Source organism: Leucoraja erinacea, chromosome 19 (assembly GCF_028641065.1).
Source record: "Leucoraja erinacea ecotype New England chromosome 19, Leri_hhj_1, whole genome shotgun sequence".
Classification (NCBI taxonomy): Eukaryota; Metazoa; Chordata; class Chondrichthyes; order Rajiformes; family Rajidae; genus Leucoraja; species Leucoraja erinaceus.
Genome location: NC_073395.1, coordinates 5,176,053 through 5,200,938, shown reverse-complemented (window position 1 = coordinate 5,200,938; position 24,886 = coordinate 5,176,053). Strand labels below are relative to the sequence as shown.

At 42.5% G+C, this 24,886-nt stretch overlaps 1 protein-coding gene across 1 annotated transcript in view; it reads left to right on the top strand.

Moving 5' to 3' along the window:
* erc1b (ELKS/RAB6-interacting/CAST family member 1b) overlaps positions 1 to 24,886 on the top strand; it is a 394,538-nt gene that overhangs the window by 230,291 nt on the left and 139,361 nt on the right. Inside the window, exon 16 of the mRNA XM_055650144.1 lies at positions 750 to 897. Within this exon, the coding sequence (XP_055506119.1) occupies positions 750 to 897 (148 nt within the window). The remainder of the gene's footprint in view (positions 1 to 749; positions 898 to 24,886) is intronic.

The following is a 24,886-nucleotide window of genomic DNA, read 5'->3' as shown; positions in this document are numbered from 1 at the left end:
AATCAAATATGACCAATGGCATTTTGATTGGACTTAGAAAAGTATCTTAGAAAAGTGTCTTAAACGCTGTGGCTATTATTAAAGAAACCTCTGTATGGGACAGAGTAAAATTGAAGTAAAATTCTTCTTGCTGTTGACTGTTCACTTGTTGTATATTTACTCTCCTTGGTAGTAATCGTAACATGTTACACACACTTCAATATCACCCCAACAGATCCATGCCAGTTTGCAGAGAGCAATCCAATGAGTCCCATTTTCCGTCGCCTTATTTGACCCTGCAACTTATTCTCACAAATGCTCATCAACTCCCCTTTAATTCTTTTTAACATTAATCTACACAAAAGGAATAATGTACGGTAATGAGTTAACCTAGCAGCATGTAGCTGGGATGCAAAAGCAACTCTCATCCCTATCATTCCTACTTTTCCCCCCAGGCTTTCTTTTGTGTTCTCTCTGCCACTTGCCACTTCCATAGCTTTGTGAAACATGTTTTATCTCTAAATTTACCCAGTTCTGTGGAAAAGTCATCAACTTGGAATATTAACTTTGTTCCTCAATGGAGAAGATGCCTGAATATTTGAGATGCTGGATATTTCCAGAACTGAATTTTATTTCAGATTTCCAGCATTTGCAGTAATTGTCTTGTGGGATACCTTATTTGGCAATGGAAAAATATGCTTATGCACATTTCTGGGGCTAAAGTACTTTGTGGTACTTTATTGCTTACAGCGTTGCCCTTTCTCTTTCAGGCAAGAAGCACTACTCGCAGCCATCAGTGAGAAGGACGCTAATATCGCCCTGCTGGAGCTCTCCTCATCGAAGAAAAAGAAGACGCAGGAGGAGGTGACGTCACTGAAGAGGGAGAAGGACAGGCTGGTGCAGCAGCTCAAGCAGCAGGTCAGTTTCTGTCTATACTGTGATCCAGAAGTTGTACAAAGGAATTACATTTTTCAACCATGGTAACCTGCTGAAAAAGTCAGAATCACTCTGAATTACTCTGAACGCAGATTATTTGGAAAATATAGCCTTATTGATGTGCCTGGATTGCTTTGCATCTTGGAGCTAGGTAGCTTTAAGGTGCCATCAAAGGCAATGATACCTTGAAGTTTCCTTGCCGAAGGAACATTTCAAAATATTGATCATAACGTAGAGTTTAAGAAGGAACTGCAGATGCTAGAAAATCACAGGTACACAAAAATGCTGGAGAAACTCAGCGGGTGCAGCAGCATCTATGGAGCGAAGGAGATAGGACTCCTATAACGTAACGTAGACTCCTGCTCTACTGCATTAGGCAAGTCATCTAAGCTTGATTGTGAAGGAGAGAAATTGGCTACTCAAAGGTACAGGCTGAGTGGGATCAAGCATTTGCATTTCCATTGTAGACTTCTTCTCCAATATGCTGGTATTCTTAGGGTGCACGCACATACTTACAAAGACATCCCTCGCAATCTCCTACCGAGACTGACCAGCTGTAGCCCATGGCCTCCTTGAACAAGAAACATGCCTATCGATGCCACTGCTCTGTCTACACTAGAACTAGGCCTGCCAAGATCCCTTTGATCCCCTGGGAGCATCTCATATTCCCCTCCAGTGTTGTTACATCCATCCATTTAGTAGTGACATTCACCTGCAGTTGAAATTCATGTCTTGTTGCAAGACTCATTAGCTGCAAGAATTGTACCCAGGAGGCTCAATGCCAAGCAGCTAAATGCAAGAACTTTCAGTAGATCAACAGAAATGCCACACTGTACTGACCCACCAATATGATCAAGGATAACCTGGCAAAGCTATTCTGTTAATCTATCATTGGAGAATCTCAGGTACACAAAAATGCTGGAGAAACTCAGCGTGTGCAGCAGCATTTATGGAGCGAAGGAAATAGGCAACGTTTCGGGCTGAAACCCTTCTTCAGACTGATAGGGGGTGGCGGGGAGAAGGTATTGTAGAATCTCCGTCTTTAAGGAAATTTCATGTAACATTGAGATGACCTAAAATCCAGTTTCAACGACAGTAAAGTTAGTGAACAATTTCTAGCTTTACACACATTCTACACAATTTTTGCATTTCAGCAAACTTGTTACATTATACTCAGTCCCTTTGCCTGTACTTAATATAGATTATAAACTGTATAACGTGAAGCAGAACATGACTTGTTTATTCCAACTGTTTACTCTAATTTAATCAATTTACTATCCAAGCTGATAAATGATCCTCTCCCCATTAGGTCCTTAATTGGATAGGAAGGCTTGGATAGAGTGGAGGTGGAGAGGATGTTTCCACGAGTGGGAGAGTCTAGGACTAGAGGTCATAGCCCCAGAATTAAAGGACATTCTTTTAAGAAGGAGATGAGGAATGTCTTTAGTCAGAGGGTGGTGAATCTGTGGAATTCTTTACCACTGAAGGCTATGGATGCAAAGTCAGTGGATATATTTAAGGCAGAGATAGATAGATTCTTGATTAGTACGGGTGTCAGAGGTTATGGGGAGAAGGCAGGGGAATGGGGTTAGGAAGGAGAGATAGATCAGCCATGATTGAATGGCGGAGTAGACTTGATGGGCCGAATGGCCTAATTCTACTACTATCACTTACGATCGCTTATGATCTTACTTTGTGCATGGCACCTTTTTGAATGCTTTCTGGAAGTCTTAATACACCACATTTACAGGTCTCCCTGTTATGGTCTGCTAGTTTCATCTTCAAAGAACTATAATAAATTAACTAAAGATGATTTCTCATTCATAAAACCCTGCTGAATCTGCCTAATTGTACTGAAATTATGGATGTGTAAAAATGGTGGATATTAGGTCTGGGAGCAAATCCACAGAAAGCGTATTTTATGTGGTGCTCTGATTTCTTTAATTAGATACCAAACATCAGGAAAGATTTAGTACTAAGCTTTTCAGTAATAGGATCGGGGAATCACTCATTAATCTTACGTGCAGGTGGATGAAAGGTAATATTATGTATTGTCTGGACTCTCCTGGTTGACTGATGGTATACATTGTTGGTATTCATGATTGTAGAGAAGAATGGATCACTGGGTCCACATTGAAGACTACAACCTCACTGGTGCCTTACAACTTAAACCTGCCGGAGAATGTCTTGTATTGTATTCAGTCAGTGTCTCCATCCTCTACAGAGAGATGAGGTTGTTGCAGGGAGATGCCCTTGGCAGCTACCCTTCTTTTCCTATCGCCCTAATTCCAGCTAATCTTTGGATACACCTCACATCACTCCGCTTCTGGCTCTCGTTTCTGCTCCTCTTCAGGCACCAGCCACAGTCATAAATTGGCGAGGGCTGCTCAACATGCGAATCACCATGATGATGTCCCTGCACCGTGTCAGCATGTACTGCAGGGTGTTCCAGCCTGATAAAGCCAATGGAATCTATTTCAGAAGGCCAGTGGCATTTTCATAATGATTCTGGCACTTACATTCAATCATATCAGTGCACAGCTGCTGTAGTTGGAGTCTGAAGGTGGTGTGATGAGTCAGGTAATGGAGGATAGCCCTTGTAATCCATGATCCAACCCATTAGGCAATGCTGGCTGCTGAAAATGTCCAGCGAGATAGAAAATGATGCATGCTTCTGGGAACATAACATTCTCTGCAAGGAAAGTCTTCTCATAATCTATAAGAAACTGCACATTGAAGAAGTAAGAACCCTTCCATGATTACAAGAGAAACTGCAGAGAAAAATAATTTTTTTAGAAGTCCTCAAATAAAATAAGTCAAAATAACAGCTAGGATAGTTTCAAATTGCTTTATAGTTCAGACCATTCAATGGATATGTTGTCCAGAATAATTTGGACATTACTGATTACTTAAATTGCTGCAGAACTCGTGTTTAAGAAGGAACTGCAGATGCTGGAAAATCGAAGGTACACAAAAATGCTGGAGAAGCTCAGCGGGTGCAGCAGCATCTATGGAGCGAAGGAAACATGCCTATTTCGTTGCCTATTTCTTTCGTTGCCTATAGGCCCGAAACGTTGCCTATTTCTTTCGCTCCATAAATGCTGCTGCACCCGCTGAGTTTCTCCAGCATTTTTGTGTACCTTTGCTGTAGAACACTGCTGCTTGAAAATCCACAGAATGCTGAATTGCACAAGCTGTAAATGTCCCACTTTTCTGACGGCAATCCATCACTTGGCAAAGGAACTTGGCCTTTTAAATGTCAGCGGGGGTCTTTTCACAGTATGTTGTGTGCTTTTACATTGACCACAAAAAGCCCAAATCAGTTCCCAACATGAACATTGTAATTTCACATAATTGAGTTGCAAAGGCAACCAATTCCATTGAGACAAATGAGTATTTTGGTGCAAACGAATGCTGTAGGAGGTCTTCATACAAATTATTTACTCTTAAAATGTTCAGAAAGGGTGTTCTGTCGTGCCCTTGAGGATATCACTAATTCCACATTTGAGTTAATTTCAGTTAATATTGGGCACTTAGCCAGGAATTTTCAATTCATCACTTTGGAATTGGCAAATTGTGCAATTGTTCTTATAGAAAACACACAGAAAATTAAGCCATTCAAAAAAAATATTTACAAACTGATTTATAAATCTAGCTTTCCATTTATTATTGTACCATGCATGGTTGAGTGTAACTTTCTGGTGTATCATGAAATCACATAACCTCAGATGTACCCTCCCTGTACATTCCATCGCCCCTAATTGTGTCCACCAAGTTCAAGTAGCGCCTGATTAACAAATAGGAAAGCAATGTCACATTGCATCTGCTGGTGCCCATAATGTTCCATTGATGTGCGAATGTGTGATATTCGTGAGTGAGAATTATAAGAAGAAGAGAAAATAGCAGCAGGAATAGCCTACCTGCTATTCAATATGATCATGACTGATCTATGCTGGCTTCAACTCTTATGTGCCTTTTCTCTGTGATCCTTTATTTCTTGATATTTTTCCATATTTATCTTTCCCTACCTTAAATATATCCAATGATTTGACCTCCACCGCCCCCAGGACCAAGAATTCCAGAGATAACTCATCCTTGTGGGATGAAATTTCTAGTCCTTGGTTCCAAAAATGACAGCTCCATTATTTTGTAACTTTAGTTCATGTTTGATGGTCAAGATAAGACAACAACAGTAATTGGATGATCATCCAATAATTCCTCGTGAATCTATGATTCAACACAAGTTACAATATCAGTGTTGTGAAATCATTAAAAAGGGCAAAAATTGTGATGACGCTTTGAAATTGTAACAATTGTAAATGTGTTTAATCAAGATATTTTTGAAAAAGAAAGGGGAAGCCATGCTGCGAAGGTGTTATTGGTTGTGAACAGTAATTGTTAATTTTAAGCTACCATTCTTTAAGGATTGTGTTGCGTGACTAATTTTTCTCCCAGTTACAACAACATTGTGTAGAAAGGTTCAAAATTGCTCTGTGAAGAGCCCCTGACTCAATTACACTTTATTTGAGCTCCTCCTGTGTTATGTGTAATAATCCAAACAATCTTCATTAGAGGTTTAAAACCCACTGAGCGCACACAATTTACACATCCAAACGGACTCAACATACCTATCAACCAATTCTTGCTGCTTCATGCTGTTACAAATAACCTTGAATTATTGGTTACATCCCAGAGCTTGACTATTTTAAATACCTAAATCACCATCCTGGCCACTCACTCATCTCCCCGCTGCCCTCAGGTAGAAGGTCTATTGTCTATTGTCTATAGTCTCCCCATTTCAAGACACCATAATGTTTGGGACACATGGCTTCTCAGGTGTTTGTAATTGCTCAGGTATGTTTAATTGCATCCTTAATGCAGGTATAAGAGAGCTCTCAGCACCTTGTCTTTCCCCCAGTCTTTCCATCACCTTTATCAACATGAGGTCCAAGGTTGTGCCAATGAAAGTCACAGAGGCCATTGTGAGTCTGAGAAACAAGAATAAAACTGTTAGAGACATCAGCCGAACCTTAGGCTTACTAAAATCAACTGTTTGGAACATCGTTAAGAAGAAAGAGAGCACTGGTGAGCTTACTAATCGCAAGGAAGACCTCCACAGCTAATGACAGAATTCTCTCTATAATAAAGAGAAAATCCCCAAACACATGTCCGACAGATCAGAAACACTCTTCAGGAGTCAGGTGTGGATTTGTCAATGACCACTGTCTGCAGAAGACTTCATGAACAGAAATACAGAGGCTGCACGGCAAGATGCAAACCACTGGTTAGCCACAGAAAGGTTACAGTTTGCCAAGAAATACTTGAAAGAGCAACCACAGGTCTGGAAAAAGGTCTTGTGGACAAATGAGACGAAGATTAACTTCTATCAGTGTGATGGCAAGAGCAAAGTATGTGGGAGCGCTGCTAAACTGCTGCCCTGCCGTGTGTTAGTTATTTTCAACTTTTTTTGTTTTTTAGTATATCCAAATGTGTGTTTTTAATGTCTCTCAGTGTGTCTTGTGTGGGAGGTGTTGGGGGGAGGGTAAGGGAGAAACCGCTTTTGGTCGCCTCCTCCACGAAGAGGCGACTTTTTCCATGTCGCCTCCCTCGCGGCCTAACACCAGGGATCGTTGCGACCTTTCCCAGAGATGGGCCCGGAGTTTCAGCAGCGGGCGCAGTGTGGACTTTATCATCGCGGAGCAGGCGAGCCCTTGCTGGGGGTCGCCAGAAGGGAGTGCTCTGATTGCTGGCCCGCGGCAGCCTGAAGCCGGTCTGCGGAGCTTCCAGCTGGCGCGGCGTCTGGAGCCTGGGATCCCTCGTTGGGGACCCTGTAGGGGAAGAGCTTCGACCGCCGCCGGCCCACGGCCTACAGCATCCTTTGAAGCCGCGGTCTGCAGTGCTTCTAACCGTGGCACGGCGAGGACTTAGATCTTCGACCGCCGGCCTGCAGCCTACTCCGACTTGAAGCCTCTGGTGGGGAAGCACCGATTCTGGCCTTACCTTGCCTGCACACCTGGCCGCCCGCAGCGGCGACTGCGGCGGCTTGTGGTCCCGACACCGGGGGAAAAGGGAGGAGGTCTGACTGAACTTTGTTCCTTCCACCACAGTGATGAATGTGTGGTGGATGTTTGTGTTACATTTTTATTGTGTATCGTGTGTTCTTTTTTATTGTACCACTGCTGGCAAGTTCATTTCACTGCACTTTATTAAGTATGTGACAAATAAATCTGACTATTGACTATTGACTATGGAGGAGAGAAGGAACCGCCCAAGATCCAAAGCATACCACCTCATCTATAAAACACAGTGGTTGGGGTGTTTTGGCCTGAGCATGTATGGCTGCTGAAGGTACTGGCTCATTTATCTTCATTGATGACACAACTGCTGATGGTAGTAGCATAATGAGTTCTGATGTGTATAGACATATCCTATCTGCACAAGTTCAAACAAATGCCTCAAAACTCATTGCCCAGAGGTTCATTCTACAGCAAGATAATGATCCCAAATATACTGCTAAATCAACAAAGGAGTTTTTCAAAGCTAAAACATTGTCAATTCTTGAGTGGCCAAGTCAATCACCCGATCTGAACCCAATTGAGCATGCCTTTTATATACTGAAGAGAAAACTGAAGGGGACTAGCCCCCAAAACAAGCATAAGCTAAAGATGGCTGCAATACAGGCCTTGCAGAGCATCACCAGAGAAGGCACCCAACTGATGATGTCCATGAGATGCAGACTTCAAGCAGTCATTGCATGCAAAAGATACGCAACAAAATACTAAACATGACTACTTTCATTTACATGACATTGCTGTGTCCCAAACATTATGGTGCCCTGAAATGGGGGGACTATAAATAAATACTGCTGTAATTTCTACATGGTGAAACCAAAATGTATAAAAATGGCCTTTATTAAAATCTGATGATGTGCACTTTAACCACATGTGATTTTGTTTCTATTACAAATCTCAAATTGTGGAGTACAGTGGCAAATAAATAAATGATGGGTCTTTGTCCCAAACATGGAGGGCACTCTATGTTCATTGAAGTGTAGGTGTCCCGATTTGTGCTCCAAGTAGAGTCACTACATTTCACCTTTTCTGCATTCCTCTTTTGTATAAATGGAAGTCTGTATTTTATGTTTAGATACAGGCAATCACATGTTCTGGGGGAAGGGGTTGCTTCCTTGAATACTGCCCACTCTTTGATTTTCTATGATGTAAAGTTGTGTCTTCTGTGCGTGTCGAGAAACGCAAGTTGGAAATATATTTATTTACTTTTTTCACATAACCTTTTATTAATTCTCAAGTTTTTGCAGTGATTTGTAATTTCTGTCTAGGATTCATTTCCGTTCGCCAAACAGTCGGTAATGCACGGGTCACCTACAATTGTTAGTCAACATGCATGCTTCATAAATTGAATTTATTTATGAAGTAAATTTTCTATTTTCGTTCCCTGCAAATGAACATTTTCCAATATCTGCTGAGGGTGAGTGACTTGCTGTGCTGGAGGTGGCCAATAGAAAATATATATAGAACAGTACAGCAAAGGAACGGGCCCTTCATCCCACAATGTCCATGCCAAACATGATGCCAAGATAAACTAACCTTCTCTGCCTGCACAGGATCCATATCCCTCCATTCCCTGCTTATCCATGTGAAACAACCTTTGTATTGTACACACTATAAAAAACTTGGCAATGGATTCCTGCTATTGATGTCAGATTAATTGATCTGTAGTTGCTGTAACACCCTTCTTAAACAAGGGCACATCATTTCCCACTCCCAAATATTTTACTGGCAGTGTTGCAGACCATTTGGCTCAGCTAATTTATTGGTGCTTTCAATTGAACTAACCCAGATATTAATCCACTGCAAAAGCTCATTTGCTTTGCACCTCTTGTGCTGCATTCAAAAGTTGTAAAGATGCCTAGTGATCCCACCACAGGCCACATCTTCCCATCTCCTCCCCCCGTCTGCTTTCCGCAGAGACCGCTCCCTCCGTATCTCCCTGGTCAATTCGTCCCTTCCCACCCGAACCACCCTCTCTCCGGGCACTTTCCCTTGCAACCGCAGGAAATGCCACACTTGTCGCTTTACCTTCCCCCCTTGACTCCATTCAAGGACCCAAACAGTCTTTCCAGGTGCGGCAGAGGTTCACCCGCACCTACTCCAACCTCATCTATTGCATCCGCTGCTCTAGATGTCAACTGCTCTACATCGGTGAGACCAAGCGTAGGCTTGGCAATCGCTTCGCCGAACACCTCCGCTCGGTTCGCAATAACCAACCCGATCTCCCGGTGGCTCAGCACTTCAACTCCCTCTCCCATTCCAAATCTGACTTTTCTGTCCTGGGCCTCCTCCTTGGCCAGAGTGAGGAGGAGCAGCACCTCATATTTCGCTTGGGCAGTTTGCACTCCAGCAGTATGAACATTGACTTCTCTAATTTCAGGTAGTCCCTACTTTCTCCTCCCCTTCTCAGCTCTCCCTCAGTCCACTGTCTCCACCTCTTCCTTTCTTCTTCCCGTCCCCCCCCCCCTCACATCAGTCTGAAGAAGGGTTTCGACCCGAAACGTTGCCTATTTCCTTCGCTCCATAGATGCTGCCTCACCCACTGAGTTTCTCCAGCACTTTTGTCTACCTACGATTTTCCAGCATCTGCAGTTCCTTCTTAAAAACGAGTTACTCCAGCAATTTGTTTCTATCTTTGGTGGCAGACCTATGTTATGGATTCTATTTAGTAAAAGTTTGTAATTAACAAAGATAAGCAGTTACATGGACGTTTTTCCTGGTGACAAAATGTAATGTGCAGCATTGCACAGGGATTGCTCTGCAGGCTCAACTTTTTTAAACTTATATGTACGACTTGTATGCAGGGGCCCAAGAAATCATTGCAAAATTTGCTGATAACACAGAGTCCAGGGAGTAAAGAGTGTTTTATTTGTGTAGGAAAGAACTGCAGATGCTGGTTTCAATCGAAGGCAGACATAAAATGCTGAAGTAACTCAACGGGACAGACTGCATGTCTGGAGAGAAGGAATGGGTGACGTTTTGGGTCGAGATCCTTCAGACTGATGTCAGGGGAGTGGGCGGGTCAGAGATAGAATGTAGTCAGTGGCAGTAAGACTGGTGGTTGAACTGGGATGGGGGAGGGGATAGAGAGAGAGGGAAAGCAAGGGCTATTTGAAGTTTGAGAGTCAATGTTCATACCGCTGGGGTGGGTGTAAGTTACCCAAGCAAAATATGAGGTTCTGTTCCTCCAATTTGCACTGGGCCTCACTCTGACAATGGAGGAGTCCCAGGACAGAAAGGCCAGATTGGGAATGGGAGGGGGGGGTTAAAGTGCTGAGCAACCGGGAGATCAGGTAGGTTAAGGCAGACTGAGCGGAGGTGTTCAGCTAAACGATCGCTGAGCCTGCGCTTGGTCTCGCCGATGTACAGGAGTTAACACCTGGAACAGTTTAGAGATACGGCGCGGAAACAGGCCCTTCGGCCCACCGACCTGCGATCCCTGTACATTAACACTATCCTACCCAGACGAGGGACAATTTACACTTATACCAAGCCAATTAACCTTCAGAGTATTCTAAACCACAGGATTCAATAGAAAATACGATAAACAAACAAAGAAAAAGTTATTCAATGTTTTTTTCAACCATCATAGTGCAAAACCCAACAAAGTCTGAAGTCTCAAATATGACAAAGGCAGTTTGTAGTTCAGGGTTTAGTTGGTGTACCTCGTGTTTAATAGTTTGATGCTGCAAAAGCTGTTCCTGATCATGTACGTTACAGGTTTCAGACTCCTATACCTTCTTTCTGATGGCAATAGTGAAATGAGAGCATGGCCAGGATGGTATGGGTTCTTGATGATGCTGGCTTCCGTTTTGAGACAACGCCTCCTATAGATCCCTTCGATGGTGGGGAGGTCAGAACACATGATGGACCCGGCAATGTTCACACCTTTTTGCAACCTCCTCAATCCTGGGCCTGTGCGTCGTCCAACCATGATGAATTCTGGAGTGCATAGACACATCCTATCTGCTCGTTCAAACAGATGCCTCAAAACTCATTGGCTGGCAGTTCATTCTACAGCAAGACAATGATCCCAAACATACTGCTAAACCAACAAAGGAGTTTTTCAAAGCTAACAAATGGTCAATTCTTGAGTGGCCAAGTCAATCACCCGATCGGAACCCAATTGGGCATGCCTTTTATACGTTGAAGAGAAAACTGAAGGGGACTAGCCCCCAAAACAGGCATAAACTAAAAGATGGCTTCAATACAGGCCATGGCAGAACATCACCAGAGAAGACACCCAGCAACTTGTGATGTCCATGAATCGCAGACTTCAAGCAGTCATTGCATGAAAAAGATATGCAACAAAATACTAAACATGACTACTTTACATGACATTGCTGTGTCCCAAACATGATGGTGCCTGAAATGGGGGGACTATGTATAAACACTGCTGTAATTTCTACATGGTGAAACCAAAATGTATAAAAATTGCCTTTATTGAAATCTGACAATGTGCACTTTAACCACATGTGATTTTTTTTTCTATTACAAATCTCAAATTGTGAAGTACGGAGCAAAATAAATAAACGATGGGTCTGTCTCAAACATTATGGAGGGCACTGTAACAATAATTGGCAACAATTTTCTGAAGAGTCAACACAAACCTCCGCCCACACGCATTGAATCACTGAAACTGGACATACCCTCAGGACTGTCGTATTTGAAACTTCATCCCAATGGGTGTGACTGTATAAAGGAACTGAAAGGCCACTGTAAGTATGTGGTACCAAAGCCGGAATTCATGGATAAATTCATAAAGATTTTGATATGCACCAATGAGAAATGTAAGTGCTATGTTAGTAACCAGAGTCGGAGCAAATCTGACAGCATTCATCATATCTGGAGCCCAAGATAAGCATCCTGCACTGCTGGAGTGCATTGTAATTGTTGGAAAGACTTTAGATTTAGCCATATTGCCTTGGAACTCCTCTTAAATGTGGATGGCTCAAAACCAAGAGAGCATAGACTGCCAAAACCACATTGAACGTTGTGGCGTCCTATGCTCTGCCCACTGAGAAGCATCATTGGGCAAGTTTACCAAACAAGCTGTCTGGAGAATTTGCAGGCAACCTGAACCATACCCTGCATTTAAAAGATTCATATACTCTTGGCTATGTTAAAGTGTTTGGGCCTCAAAACCCAGTAGAGTTTGTGTTGTGTTGTGTCCTGACAGATGACAATAACTTGCAACCGCAGAAGATGCAAGACCTGTCGCTATACCTCCTTTATCAACTGTCCAGAGAGCACGACAGTCCCTCCAGGTTAGGCAGAGATTCATTTGCACCTCGTCTACTGTATTCGTTGTTCAAGACGTGGACTCTTATACATCGGTGAGACCAAACGCAGAACGGGCGATCGTTTCGCGGAATACCTTCGCTCAGCCCGTGTGAACCAACCTGAAGTCCTGGTTGCCGGACACTTTAATTCTCCTTCCCATTCTGACAATTAAATTGACTATTGACTATTGACTACACAGACCTATCTGTCCTCGGTCTCCTTCATTGTCTGATTGAGGCTAAAAGCAAATTGGAGTAACAGCACCTCATATTTCGCTTGGTTGACACAAAATGCTGTAGTAACTCAGCGGGACAAGCAGCATCTCTGGAGAGAAGGAATGTGTGACGTTTCGAGTCGAGACCCTTCTTTAGACTGAAGAAGGTCTACGCGCAGTCTTATGTTTAGTCTCAAAGGATAATGCTACTGACTGATATAACAATAATTGCCTTATTTGCCTTATCATATTTCATTTGTGCAGCTTACAGCCCAGTGGTATGAATATTGATTTATCTCACTTTAGGTAGCCCCGGCATTCCCTTTTTCTCTATCCCTCCCCCACCCAAGTTACATTAGCTTCTCATTTTCACCTTACAATGCTTACAATGGCCTGTTTCCTTTATCATCGTTCCTTTTTTGCATATCTTTCATTCATTGTCCTTTATCTCTCCACATCACCATCTGTATCTCTGGTTTCCCTTATCCCTAACCAGTCTGAAGAAGGATCTCGACCCGAAACATCACCCATTCCTTCTCTCCAGAGATGTTGTCTGTCCCGCTGAGTTACTCCAGATTTTTGTGTCTATATTCACAATAACTTGCAAACTCCTTCACTGTTGTCATGCACAAGACAAGGAAAATCCTAGAAGCATTAAAAAAAAAGCCTGAAAGCCAGGATTCACAAGGCTTGACTTTCAGTTCTAGTCCATCTTACGTCATGCCTCGGGTATATAAGTTGATGGAATGTGCCTTCCTTGCTGGTTTGGTCCATTATTGATCAAAAGATGCAACACGTCCTCCTCACATCAGGTTGGTGTTAGATTGGATGTAGTTGCTATGATAAATCATAGCCTTTTCTGCCTTTGTTGAGCCTGGTTTCCAGAACAGGAAAGTTGTGCAGCAGTGATCGGCTATCTTGCTGCCTTTTGGCGTTGGGGTCTTTGAAGATAGCTAATGTCATCTGGTGTCCAATACTATGCGCTTGTTTAGTGAGAGGCTCAGGAGCCATGCTTTCAGACACCTTTTATTCAGTTACAGCATATAACCATATAACCATATAATAATTACAGCACGGAAACAGGCCATCTCGGCCCTACAAGTCCATGCCGACACAACTTTTTTTCCCTTAGTCCCATCTACCTGCACTCATACCATAACCCTCCATTCCCTTCTCATCCGTATGCCTATCCAATTTATTTTTAAATGATACCAACGAACCTGCCTCCACCACTTCCACTGGAAGCTCATTCCACACCGCTACCACTCTCTGAGTAAAGAAGTTCCCCCTCATGTTACCCCTAAACTTCTGTCCTTTAATTCTGAAGTCATGTCCTCTTGTTTGAATCTTCCCTATTCTCAAAGGGTAAAGCTTGTCCAGCATGTGGACATTACTACCAGGGCGAGTATCTTTTGTCCACTGCTAATTACCACTCTTAACTGAAGGTTTACAAAATTGCTGGAGAAACTCAGCGGGTGCGGTAGCACCCGCTGAGTTTCTCCAGCAATTTTGTCTACCTTTGATTTTCCAGCATCTGCAGTTCCTTCTTGAACACTTTTAACTGAACACCTTGCTCGACTGTTTCATCGGGCAGATTCATGTGAGATTTCTCCCTTTATATAGGCTGGGCTGAAAATGGCAACATTCTTGCTTTGAAGAATGTATATGAAGCAGATTTGTTTGACACCCTGTCGTTCGTATTGACAATTACTGATAGAAATATTTAAATACCCGGTTTGTTTAAATGTTCTCTAATTTATCTACCATGGTGATATTTGAGCTGTATTCCTGGATCCATAATGCCGAAGTCCTGCTAATAATCCAGTACCTAAACCACTATGCTACAATACAGCCGTTAATGAACACAGCGGCAATAGCATGCTGAACACGGCATGCTTCGAGGCTCACTATTAAATCCACTATTATTTAACCATTTTTATGTGACTTGCTTGCCCGTCACACCATTTTGCTGGTTCATAAATGCAGATGACGGCGTTCTTGTTCGACATGGCACAAAGCAATTGCCGGTACTGTGATAGCTGACCTGATTATTGGTGGAAGCATGGCTGGAAATGTTGATCCTGTCCTTCTTAAAGCCGCTACAAGCATGTTTGCATAGTGATGCAACAAATACCATCTTGATGTTTCCTTTCAATGTTTGCCCAGTATGATATCTACCTTCGGGTTATTGTGGGTATAAATCACAATGGGGCGGCACAGTGGCACAGCGGAAGCGTTGCTGCCTTACAGCGCCAGAGACCCGGGTTCAATCCTGACTTCGGGTGCTGTTTGTACGGAGTTTGTACGTTCTCGCTGTGACCGCGTGGGATTTCCCCGTGTGCTCCGAGAGTTTCCTCCCACACTCCAGAGACGTACAGGTTTCAAGGTTAATTTGGCTGGAAAAATTGTAAATGATCCCAAGTGTGTGGGATAGTGCAAAGGAACGGGGATCTCTGATCACCATGGTGGGCCAAAGGGCAATTTTCCTTGCTGTACTCTAAGCTACGTCAGATTGGCAAAAACACCAAATCAAACGTTTTCATGATTTCAAAGACTAACAGCATGCCTCAGTAAACTGCTAGCCGAGCGCATCACTGTACCATACACCAACTGGCTGGCAGCCCATACAGAAAGCTCTAGATAAACAATTAAATGCCACTTTGAACATCATAACATAAATGCAGAAACTGGCAGCATTTCCCTTATTTCCTGCTCTAACAAATACAGTGCCCTCCATAACGTTTGGGACATCTATTTATTTACCTCTGTACTCCACAATTTGAGATTTGTAATAGAAATAATCACATGTGGTTAAAGTGCACATTGTCAGATTTTATTAAAGGCCATTTTTTATACATTTTGGTTTCACCATGTAGAAAATACAGCTGTGTTTAAACATCGTTCCCCCTTTTCAGGGCACCATAATGTTTGGGACACATGGCTTCATTGGCGTTTGTGATTGCTCAGGTGTGTTTAATTGCCACCTTAATGCAGGTATAAGAGAGCTCTCAGCACCTAGTCTTTCTTCCAGTCTTTCCATCACCTTTGGAAACTTTAATTGCTGTTTATCAACATGAGGACCAAAGTTGTGCCAATGAAAGTCAAAGAAGCCATTATGACACTGAGAAACAAGAATAAAACTGTTAGTGACATCAGCCAAACCTTGGGCTTACCAAAATCAATTGTTTGAAACATCATTAAGGATAAAGAGAGCACTGGTGAGCTTACTAATCGCAAAGGGACTGGCAGGCCAAGGAAGACCTCCACAGCTGATGACAGAAGAATTCTCTCTATAATAAAGAAAACTCCCCGAACATCTGTACAACAGATCAGAAACACTCTTCAGGAGTCAGGTGTGGATTTGTCAATGACCATTGTCCGCAGAAGACTTCATGAACAGAAATACAGAGGCTACACTGCAAGATTCGAACCACCGGTTAGCCACAAAAATAGGATGGCAGGGTTACAGTTTGCCAAGTACTTTAAAGAGCAACCACAGTTCTGGAAATAAGTCTTGTGGATAGATGAGATGAAGATTAACTCATATCAGAGTAATGGACAATAGACGCAGGACTAGGCTATTCGGCCCTTTGGCCCTTCAAGCCAGCACAGCGGTTCACTGTGATCATGGCTAATTATCCATGATTGGCAAGAGCAAAGTATAGAGGAGAGAAGGAACTGCCCAAGACCCAAAGCATACCACCTCATCTGTGAAACACCGTGGGTGGGGTGTTATGGCCTGGGCATGTATGGCTGCTGAAGGTACTGATTCACTTATATTCATTGATGATACAACTGCTGGTGGTAATGAATTCTGAAGTGTATAGACTGAAGTGTATAGCCGGCAGTTCATTCTACTGTAAGACAATGATCTCAAACATACTGCTAAAGCGACAAAAGAGCTTTTCAAAGCTAAAAAATGGTCAATTCTTGAGTGGCCAAGTCACTCACCCGATCTGAACCCAATTGAGCATGTCTTTTATATGCTGAAGAGGTACTTGCCCCCAAAGCAAGTATATGCTAACAATGGCTGCAATATCTGCCTGGCAGAGCATCACCAGAGAAGACGCCCAGCAACTGGTGATGTCCATGAATCACAAACCTCAAGCAGTCATTGCATGCTCAGGATATGCAGCAAAATACTAAACATGACTATTTTCATTTACATGCTGTGTCCCAAACATTATGGTGCCCTGAAATGGGGGGACTATATAAACACTGCTGTCATTTCTACATGGTGAAACCAAAATGTATAAAAATTGCCTTTATTAAAATCTAACAATGTGCACTTTAACCACATGTGATTTTTTTTCTATTACAAATCTCAAATTGTGGAATACAGAGGCAAATAAATAAATGATAGGTCTTTGTCCCAAACATGATGGAGGACACTGTATGCTATGAACAAATATTCATTGAAACCTGCAAATTGCAAGGAGGTTTATGTGGCTGGTTGGTCGAGCCTTAAGCTATGGGAATTTCTGCTGACTTGTCCCAAAAGATCTAATTGAAAGAATGTGACAGAGCAAACATCCCAAATAAACACTTGATTCAAGGCCAGAACAACCCCACCCCCAGCTTTTGCATTCCAGGCATTTATCAACAAGTTCATTAGCATGTCAAAGAATTAATGCTCGCATCACCTCCTGAAGGGAAATATGAAAGAACAGCACAATTATGCCCTTGCTATAAACAATTATAATCTCAGCTCCTTTAATGGAGGAATAGTAAAACTACTAAAACTTTCTTTTCAACTCTACAAAAACAAGGAACTGCAGATGCTGTTTTGAATAAAGGGTCCCGACCCAAAACATCGCCTATCCATGTTTGTCAGAGATGCTGCTTGACCCGCTAAGTTACTCCAGCACAATGCGTCTTTTTATTTTCTGAACTCTTTTATTCTAGTGTGAGAGTGTGATCGATGGTCGGCATGGGCTGAAAGGTCAGTTTCCATGCTGTATCTCTAAACTAAACTAACCTAAGCATGAAGGTAGATAAAAATGCTGGAGAAACTCAGCGGGTGAGGCAGCATCTATGGAGCGAAGGAGCGCAGGAAGAAGAAAGGAAGAGGCGGAGACAGTGGGCTGAGGGAGAGCTGGGAGAAGAAAGCAGGGACTACCTGAAATTGGAGGTCAATGTTCATACTGCTGGGGTGTAAACTGCCCAAGCGAAATATGAGGTGCTGCTCCTCCAATTTACGGCGGGCCTCACTCAGGCCATGGAGGAGGCCCAGGACAGAAAGGTCAGATTCGGAATGGGAGGGGGTGTTGAAATGTTGAGCCACTGGGAGATCAGGTTGGTTATTGCAAACCGAGTGGAGATGTTGAGCGAAGCGATCGCCAAGCCTGCGCTTGGTCTCACCGATGTAGAGCAGCTGACATCTCGAGCAGCAGATGCAATGGATGCGGTTGGAGGAGGTGCAGGTGAACCTCGGCTGCACCTGGAAAGACTGTTTGGGTCCTTGAATGGAGTCAAGGGGAGAGGTAAAGCGACAAGTGTAGCATTTCCTGCAGTTGCAAGGGAAAGTGCCAGGGGAGGGGGTGGTTTGGGTGGGAAGGGCAAATTGACCAGGGAGTTACGGAGGGAGCGGTCTCTGTGGAAAGCAGACAGGGGAGGAGATGGGAAGATGTGGCCAGTGGTGGGATCCCGTTGGATGTGACGAAAATGTCGGAGGATTATTTGTTGTACAGAACAGATAATTTGCTGGCCACATCTTCCCATCTCCAAATGAGGTGGGTTGGATCTGTCCATTAGCTCATGGAAGGTACTGTTCCTAAATCAGGTGATACGTGCGTTCAAGCTTCTGTATCTTATGCCCAATGGGAGTGGGGGAAAGGCAGAATGACTGGGATGAGAAATGTCCTTGATTATGTGAGCTGTTTTCCCGAAGCAGCGTGAGGTGTAGACAACGTGGGAAGTCAAGAGTGGGAAGTCTGGACTGGCTACATCCACGACTCTGAAATGTTTTGCAGCCAAGGCCAGAGCAGTTCCCAAACCAAGCCGTGATGAAACCCGCTGAAAGATTGCATTCATTATATCTGCTATCTCCACACAAACTATACATATCCTGTAACAGGTTGGTAGAATTCAGCACCAAGGAGCATCATCCTTTTGCTTTATCAGAAGTATCCTTGTAGTGGGATATTGGAAGTAGATTTCCTTTGCTGGAAACGTTAATCATATTCCTATTCAAACCACCACAAGTGTTTCCTTGTCACTGCAAGAATGGGGCTGAATGGACAACAGCAAGGAAATCCATTGTGCTTATCTCAGCAATTTATATTCAAACTCCTTTAACATAAAACTTAAAAATATCGGTTTAATGAAAAGAAAAAGCGTTGAAATGTTACTGGCGGGACCATTTTAATGGCGCAAGGCCCATTTTTTTGTACTTTTTCCATAAGGAGGAGGCATGAATGGGCTTTACCCAGCCTTCCTCACCACCAGCACAGTTGAGCTCATCTCAAACGAGGACAATCCCAATGTTGTCATTCTTACTAAATTGAGGCTATTATGTAAATAAGTTAAAACTGCAGGCAGCATTGTGGCTTAAACTTCTGACCCCGTGCTGGCTAGAACAGCAATTATTGCTTGCCTCTGGGTCTGTACATAGGAACGCTATAGGTTTCAGTATTATGCTAGCTATAAGGATACTTTTGATTCAGGTTTTCAATTTGCTTGTGATCGTATTACGCATAAGTGCTCTGAAGTCTCTAAAATCCCAAAACTAACATTTTTGCAAACATTGTGCAGAAATTCACAGGATTTTGTGTTTCCTGCAGTAAAGAAAATGTTACAAATGTTACATGTCTGCTTTCATAAAACTGTTGTGAATGTTCCTTGGCAATAAATGTGGAATAAGAGGTTTTGTGGATTGGGACTCTTCAATTTATATGAGTTAAAGTTGTTCACATCACTGGTGTGAAATGATTACCAGTGAGAAGGTTGTTAGTGGAAATGCGTATGTGGTTATTTGAGGAATTGGAAACTGGGAAAAAATTTATTGAGCTAAAGGGAAAAAAGGTGAATTTATAATGGGAAATAAGGAAATGGCAGAACAGTTAAATGGATACTTTGGTTATGTCTTTACTAAGGAAGACACAAACAATCTCCCAGAAATCCAAAGGATCTAGTGAGAGGGATGAACTGAAGGGAATCCGCATTAGTCAAGAAATGGTGTTGGGTAAACTGTTGGGACTGAGGGCAGATATATCCCCAGGGGCTGATGGTCTGCATCCCAGAGTACTCAAGGAGGTGGCCCTAGAAACCGAGATTGCATTGGTGACCATTTTCCAATGTTCTCCCAACTCTAGATCAATTCCTGTGGACTGGAGGGTAGCCAATGAAACTCCACTTTTCTGTCTGTCCCCTTGAGTTACTATCTTCGATTTAAACCAGCATCTGCAGTTCTTTCTTATACTTTTTGTCTCCTCCACTGCAAAATCTCCTCAAGGTTTATCTGAATGGTGTCAGATTAGGAAAAGAGGATGTGCAACGAGACCTGGGTGTGCTTGTACATCAGTCCCTGAAAGTAAGCATGCAGGTACAGCAGGCAGTGAAGAAAGCTTATGGCATGTTGGCCTTCATTGCGAGAGGATTTGAGTTCAAGATTCAAGATTCAATTTAATTGTCATTTGGACCCCTTGAGATCCAAACGAAATGCCGTTTAGGTACAAGTGGGTCCTACTGCAGTTGTACAGGGCCCTGGTGAGAATGCACCTGGAGCATTGTGTGTAATTTTGATCTCCTAATTTGAGGAAGGGCATTATTGCGATTGAGGGAGTGCAGCGTAGGTTCACCAGGTTAATTCCCGGATGGCGGGACTGACATATGATGAAAGAATGGGTTGACTGGGCTTGTATTCACTGGAATTTAGAAAGATGAGAGACATACATAATTCTTAACGGATTGGACAGGCTAGATGCAGGAAAAATTGTCCCAATGATGGGGGATTCCAGAACCAAGGGTCACAGTTTAAGAATAAGGGGTAGGCCATTTATGACTGAGATGAGGAAAAACATTGTCACCCAGAGAGTTGTGAATCTGTGGAATTATCTGCCACAGAAGGCAGTGAAGGCCAATTCACTGGATGTTTTCAAGAGAGTGTTAGATTTAGCTCTTCAGGCTAAAGGAATCAAGGGATATGGGGAAAAAACAGGAACAGAGTACTGATTCTAGATGATCAGCCACGGTCATTGAATGGTGGTGCAGGCTCGAAGGGCTGAATGGGCTACTCCTGCACCTATGTTTCTATGTTTCCGCGTTTCTAAAATAATGTTGCCGTATTACGCGTAGGATTCTAAACACATCCTCTGCCCTCACCTTCCCAACTGTTCCCATTGTCTGCAGTCTGTGACCTTACAGTTTACTGGTAAATCAGGTCAGCACTCTGTACCACGTGGGTTTGGAAATAATACTGTTTCTGAATACTCTGTAAAGTTAGCAATGTTCTGCAAGACGATCTGTCTCTTTTTAGTTTCAATTTAAAACAAATATTGCAGTGTTCATCTAATCCAGAATGTAAGTGTACCGGTGCCTTTGAATAGACTGCCTTGAGCTGCAGCAATGGGTTCATGTTCCAGTTTAATTTCTTTTCATCTGCCAACCTTCTCAGTAAAAATGAACAGAAACTAAGCCCTATTTAATATTTGCTGTCATTCTAAATGCGGGATTTGCTCATTCACTGTTTGGATGAGGGTCACGGATCAATGTGGTCCTAATTTACTTCCTACACATAGTTTGTCTCCTCGACTGAGGTATGGCAGGGAGCACAAGGCTTGTGCTTCAAACAAGGCCCCTGACGGACCCAGAAAGAAGGGGAAAAAAATGCGTGTAACAAAGACCAGATGTGTGCCGCGAGTGCCAGTTAGTATAATCAGGTTATAACTCATGTGAAATGCTTGCTGTGTTTATTAGACTGGAATCTAGCTCCAGATTAATTTGAAGCAGAGCTGTCTCTGTGTTTTAGCTGTTAAGAAACAACCACACTAAGTCATAAAAAAATAAGTACGATTTTCCCATCTCCGGGAAATATCCATCAACTTCCCAGGTTTCCAAGCTGCTCCGAGCTTATTCAGTAGAAGACTACCATCCCTAACAGTATCTCTTTGTTGCCACAATTTTTTTGTTTTTGCAGGATTTAAAAACATGTTAACTAGCCAGTAGTACGAGGCTCTGCTTTCGAATATAATTTTTTTTGGAAATGCAGTACTTTTTAAGGGTTGTGTGCATAAACGCTGTAATATTTTTTAGTGTATAATTATTTATTTAGATGTTATTGTGTTTGTTTTGTGTGCAATGGAGACAACAATAGCAGTTAAATCCCACTAAATTCAACTAGTCAGTTTTAATCTGGAAATGGCAGACTTGACTTGTCAAGTTGTCACAGCTGCTGAATTAATACAGATCTCAATAACTAGCCCTAGCTGTAATAATAATAACTGGAGCAGGTGTTTATTCATTGCTTAAGGAAGTTAGGACAACTGTGAAAATTTGTTTTTGCATTACCTTGACATAGGAATTTTCTTTTTTACAGAGCAATAAAGTTCTTACTATATGCATTCACTTTTAATCTATTCTTAAAGCATTACCTTTAGACCTTTCATTCCTGGCTCCCCACCCTTCTTCACCCCACCCCTCTCCCAAGAGTATCCCATTGCAAGGGTGTGTTTGGGATGTGCTATTGTTACCCTGGTATAACATTGTGCAATGACTCGGATGAGAATTTCAAGCTGCTACTTGCAGCTTAGTTTACCGATACCTTGACTGGTTCTTTTCTGGTCTTTGGGAGGTTTGGGAGATGTGGTTTTGCATGGCATGTGCATGGGCCAATGTATACATCAAAGAAAGGCATTAATAATATCCATATATGTTTTTAGCCTGCTGGACATGATACCCAAGCAAAGTAATTTTGATTGAAAAGGCCTGCAAGGGGAGGAGAAGTGATGACAGCCTGTTGGGGGGAAATAAAATTCATCCAGATTCTGAGAAAGAAGAACAGACGGGGTAGGGAGGGGCAGAGGGGTGGGGGTGGGGGTGGGGAATGACCAATTCCATTTCCTAAATTAATTCAGCCTGTATGCTGAATTAAATGGTCGAATCCCTCACCAATAAGTGCTCTAATTAAGCATGATTATGTTGAGGACCAGCAGCTTTATAGGTGGTTGTGTGTACACTCCAGCCACAAAATACCCGCCAAATTATCGTTTCAAAAAGATATGTGCGATTCTGTTCAAATGAACACAAGGTCGAATCAGTGGAATATGTTTAATGTTTCAGAATTAGTTCTTGGCTGCTGCTCCCCTGTGACTTCCATTGTAAAGCATTGGATGTTTATCAATTCGGGGAGACTGTCAACGTCGCTATTGCCTGGCTAAACTGAAGAAAACAGACCATTTCTGCCGCTGACTTTGGATATATGTGACTAGCACCAAAATAGGGCGCTATGATGGTTGTCATAAAAGCTTGTTTGCTTTTTTTTTTTTAAAATCTTACTAAAGTAACAGGAATGATAATTGCAATGCGAAAAGAACATATTTTTCTGGGCAGCAAAAACGTCACATGTTTTTTTTGGCAACCACTTTAATAATTAAGGAAGACTCACATAGAATTTGCCTTTCCATCAATCCAAAGTGAGCTTATTTGTCATGACAACGAAGGTGCAGTGTTCTAAATGCCAGATGCTATGCCGAACATCAGCATTTTAGAATACTTGTGGCATCGACGCAGAGACAACAACCTGGCTGCTCAACGCCCGGCGAGATCTAACTATTCCTTAGCAAGAAGAAGAAGAACTGCCAGAAAAAAACATAAACTGTATTGAAACAAAACACCCAGAAACAAAAAAGAACACAATGAGTTGGAGTTACTCCGTGGATCAGGCAGCATCCTTGGAGAACATTGGTTGGTGACGTTACCTTCTTCACACTCAGTGATGTTTTGGGTGGAGTTTCTTCCTCAGACTCCAGCAACTCCAGCAACTTGTGTCCTTTTTTGTGAACCAGCATCTGCATTTCCTTGTTTCTACCTGGAAACAAACGTCCCTGACTCCACTTCATCACAATGTTGAAGTCGAAGAAATATTGAATGAAAAGAAACCCAAATCCAATCCACGGTGGAAGCTGTAGATATCTTAGTTCCAACACACCTACCCCATCTGCTTGTCTTTGCATCACAGTAGCCTGAATTTTCTGGTGCAACAAAGAAAATGTTGCATTAATTATCTTTTAATACCATATTCTCCACTTTTCATTCTTTATACACCAATACTTTTGTTCCAGGTTTATAAAGATGATCCTTAGTATAAATGTATTACCAGACTGGAGTGCTTGATTCTTTCCCTCTCCTTGGAAAAGTGGTCAATCTCAGAATCTGAGGAAACCAACTAAGTAAGTGGAGGATATTAAGAAAATTGTATATCTTACACTTCTGTTTTACTGCTGTTTGAGGAATGTGTGGTATCTTTCTTTCATTCTTGTTCTTGGAAGTTGATCAGTTTCAGTTTAGTTTATTGTCACATGTCCAGAACCAGGGGGTCACAGTTTAAGACTAAGCAGTAGGCCATTTAAGACTGAGATGAGGAAAAACTTTTTCACCCAGAGAGTTGTGAATCTGTGGAATTCTTTGCCACAGAAGGCAGTGGAGGCCAATTCATTGGATGTATTCAAGAGAGAGTTAGATATAGATCTTAGAGCTAAGGGAATCGACGGATGTGGGGAAAAAGCAGGAACAGGGTACGATATAAGCAGCCACGATCATATTGCATGGCGGTGCTGGCTCAAAGGGCCGAAAGTCCTACTCCTGCACCTATTTTCTATGGTACTGTGTACCGAGGGACAGTGAAAAGCATTCGTTGCGTGCTAACCAGTCAGCAGAAAGACAATACATAATCACAATCGAGCCATAGATATATGATAAAGCAATGACATTTAGTGCAAGGCACTTAGAATGGGAATGAGGAAGGGTCTCGAACCGAAACGTCACCCATTCCTCTTCTCCAGTGATGCTGCCTGTCCCGCTCAGTTACTACAGCTTTTTGTGTCTATCTTCAGTGTAAACCAGCATCTGCAGATCAATCTTACACAAATCAAGAATGCAATTTTGTTTTCAGTAATCTTTAAATTTTTTTCTCATGTGATATGCCAGGAATAAAATTAGCATGGTACCATTTATTGTCCATCATTCTGTGGGCATCAGACACAGAGATGGAAGCTTACCTTCACTAAAAGACATAAAGGAATGAATTAGGATTTTGCAACAGCTTTTAACATTTTTTTGGATCTGGCCCATAAATTACCAATGTGATTGAATTTAATTTCATAACTTGCCACGGCACAGCAAAGTTATGTGCAGTGAGTGATCGATCTCCTTCTATAACCACTAGGCTTCCATTGACAATAGTGAC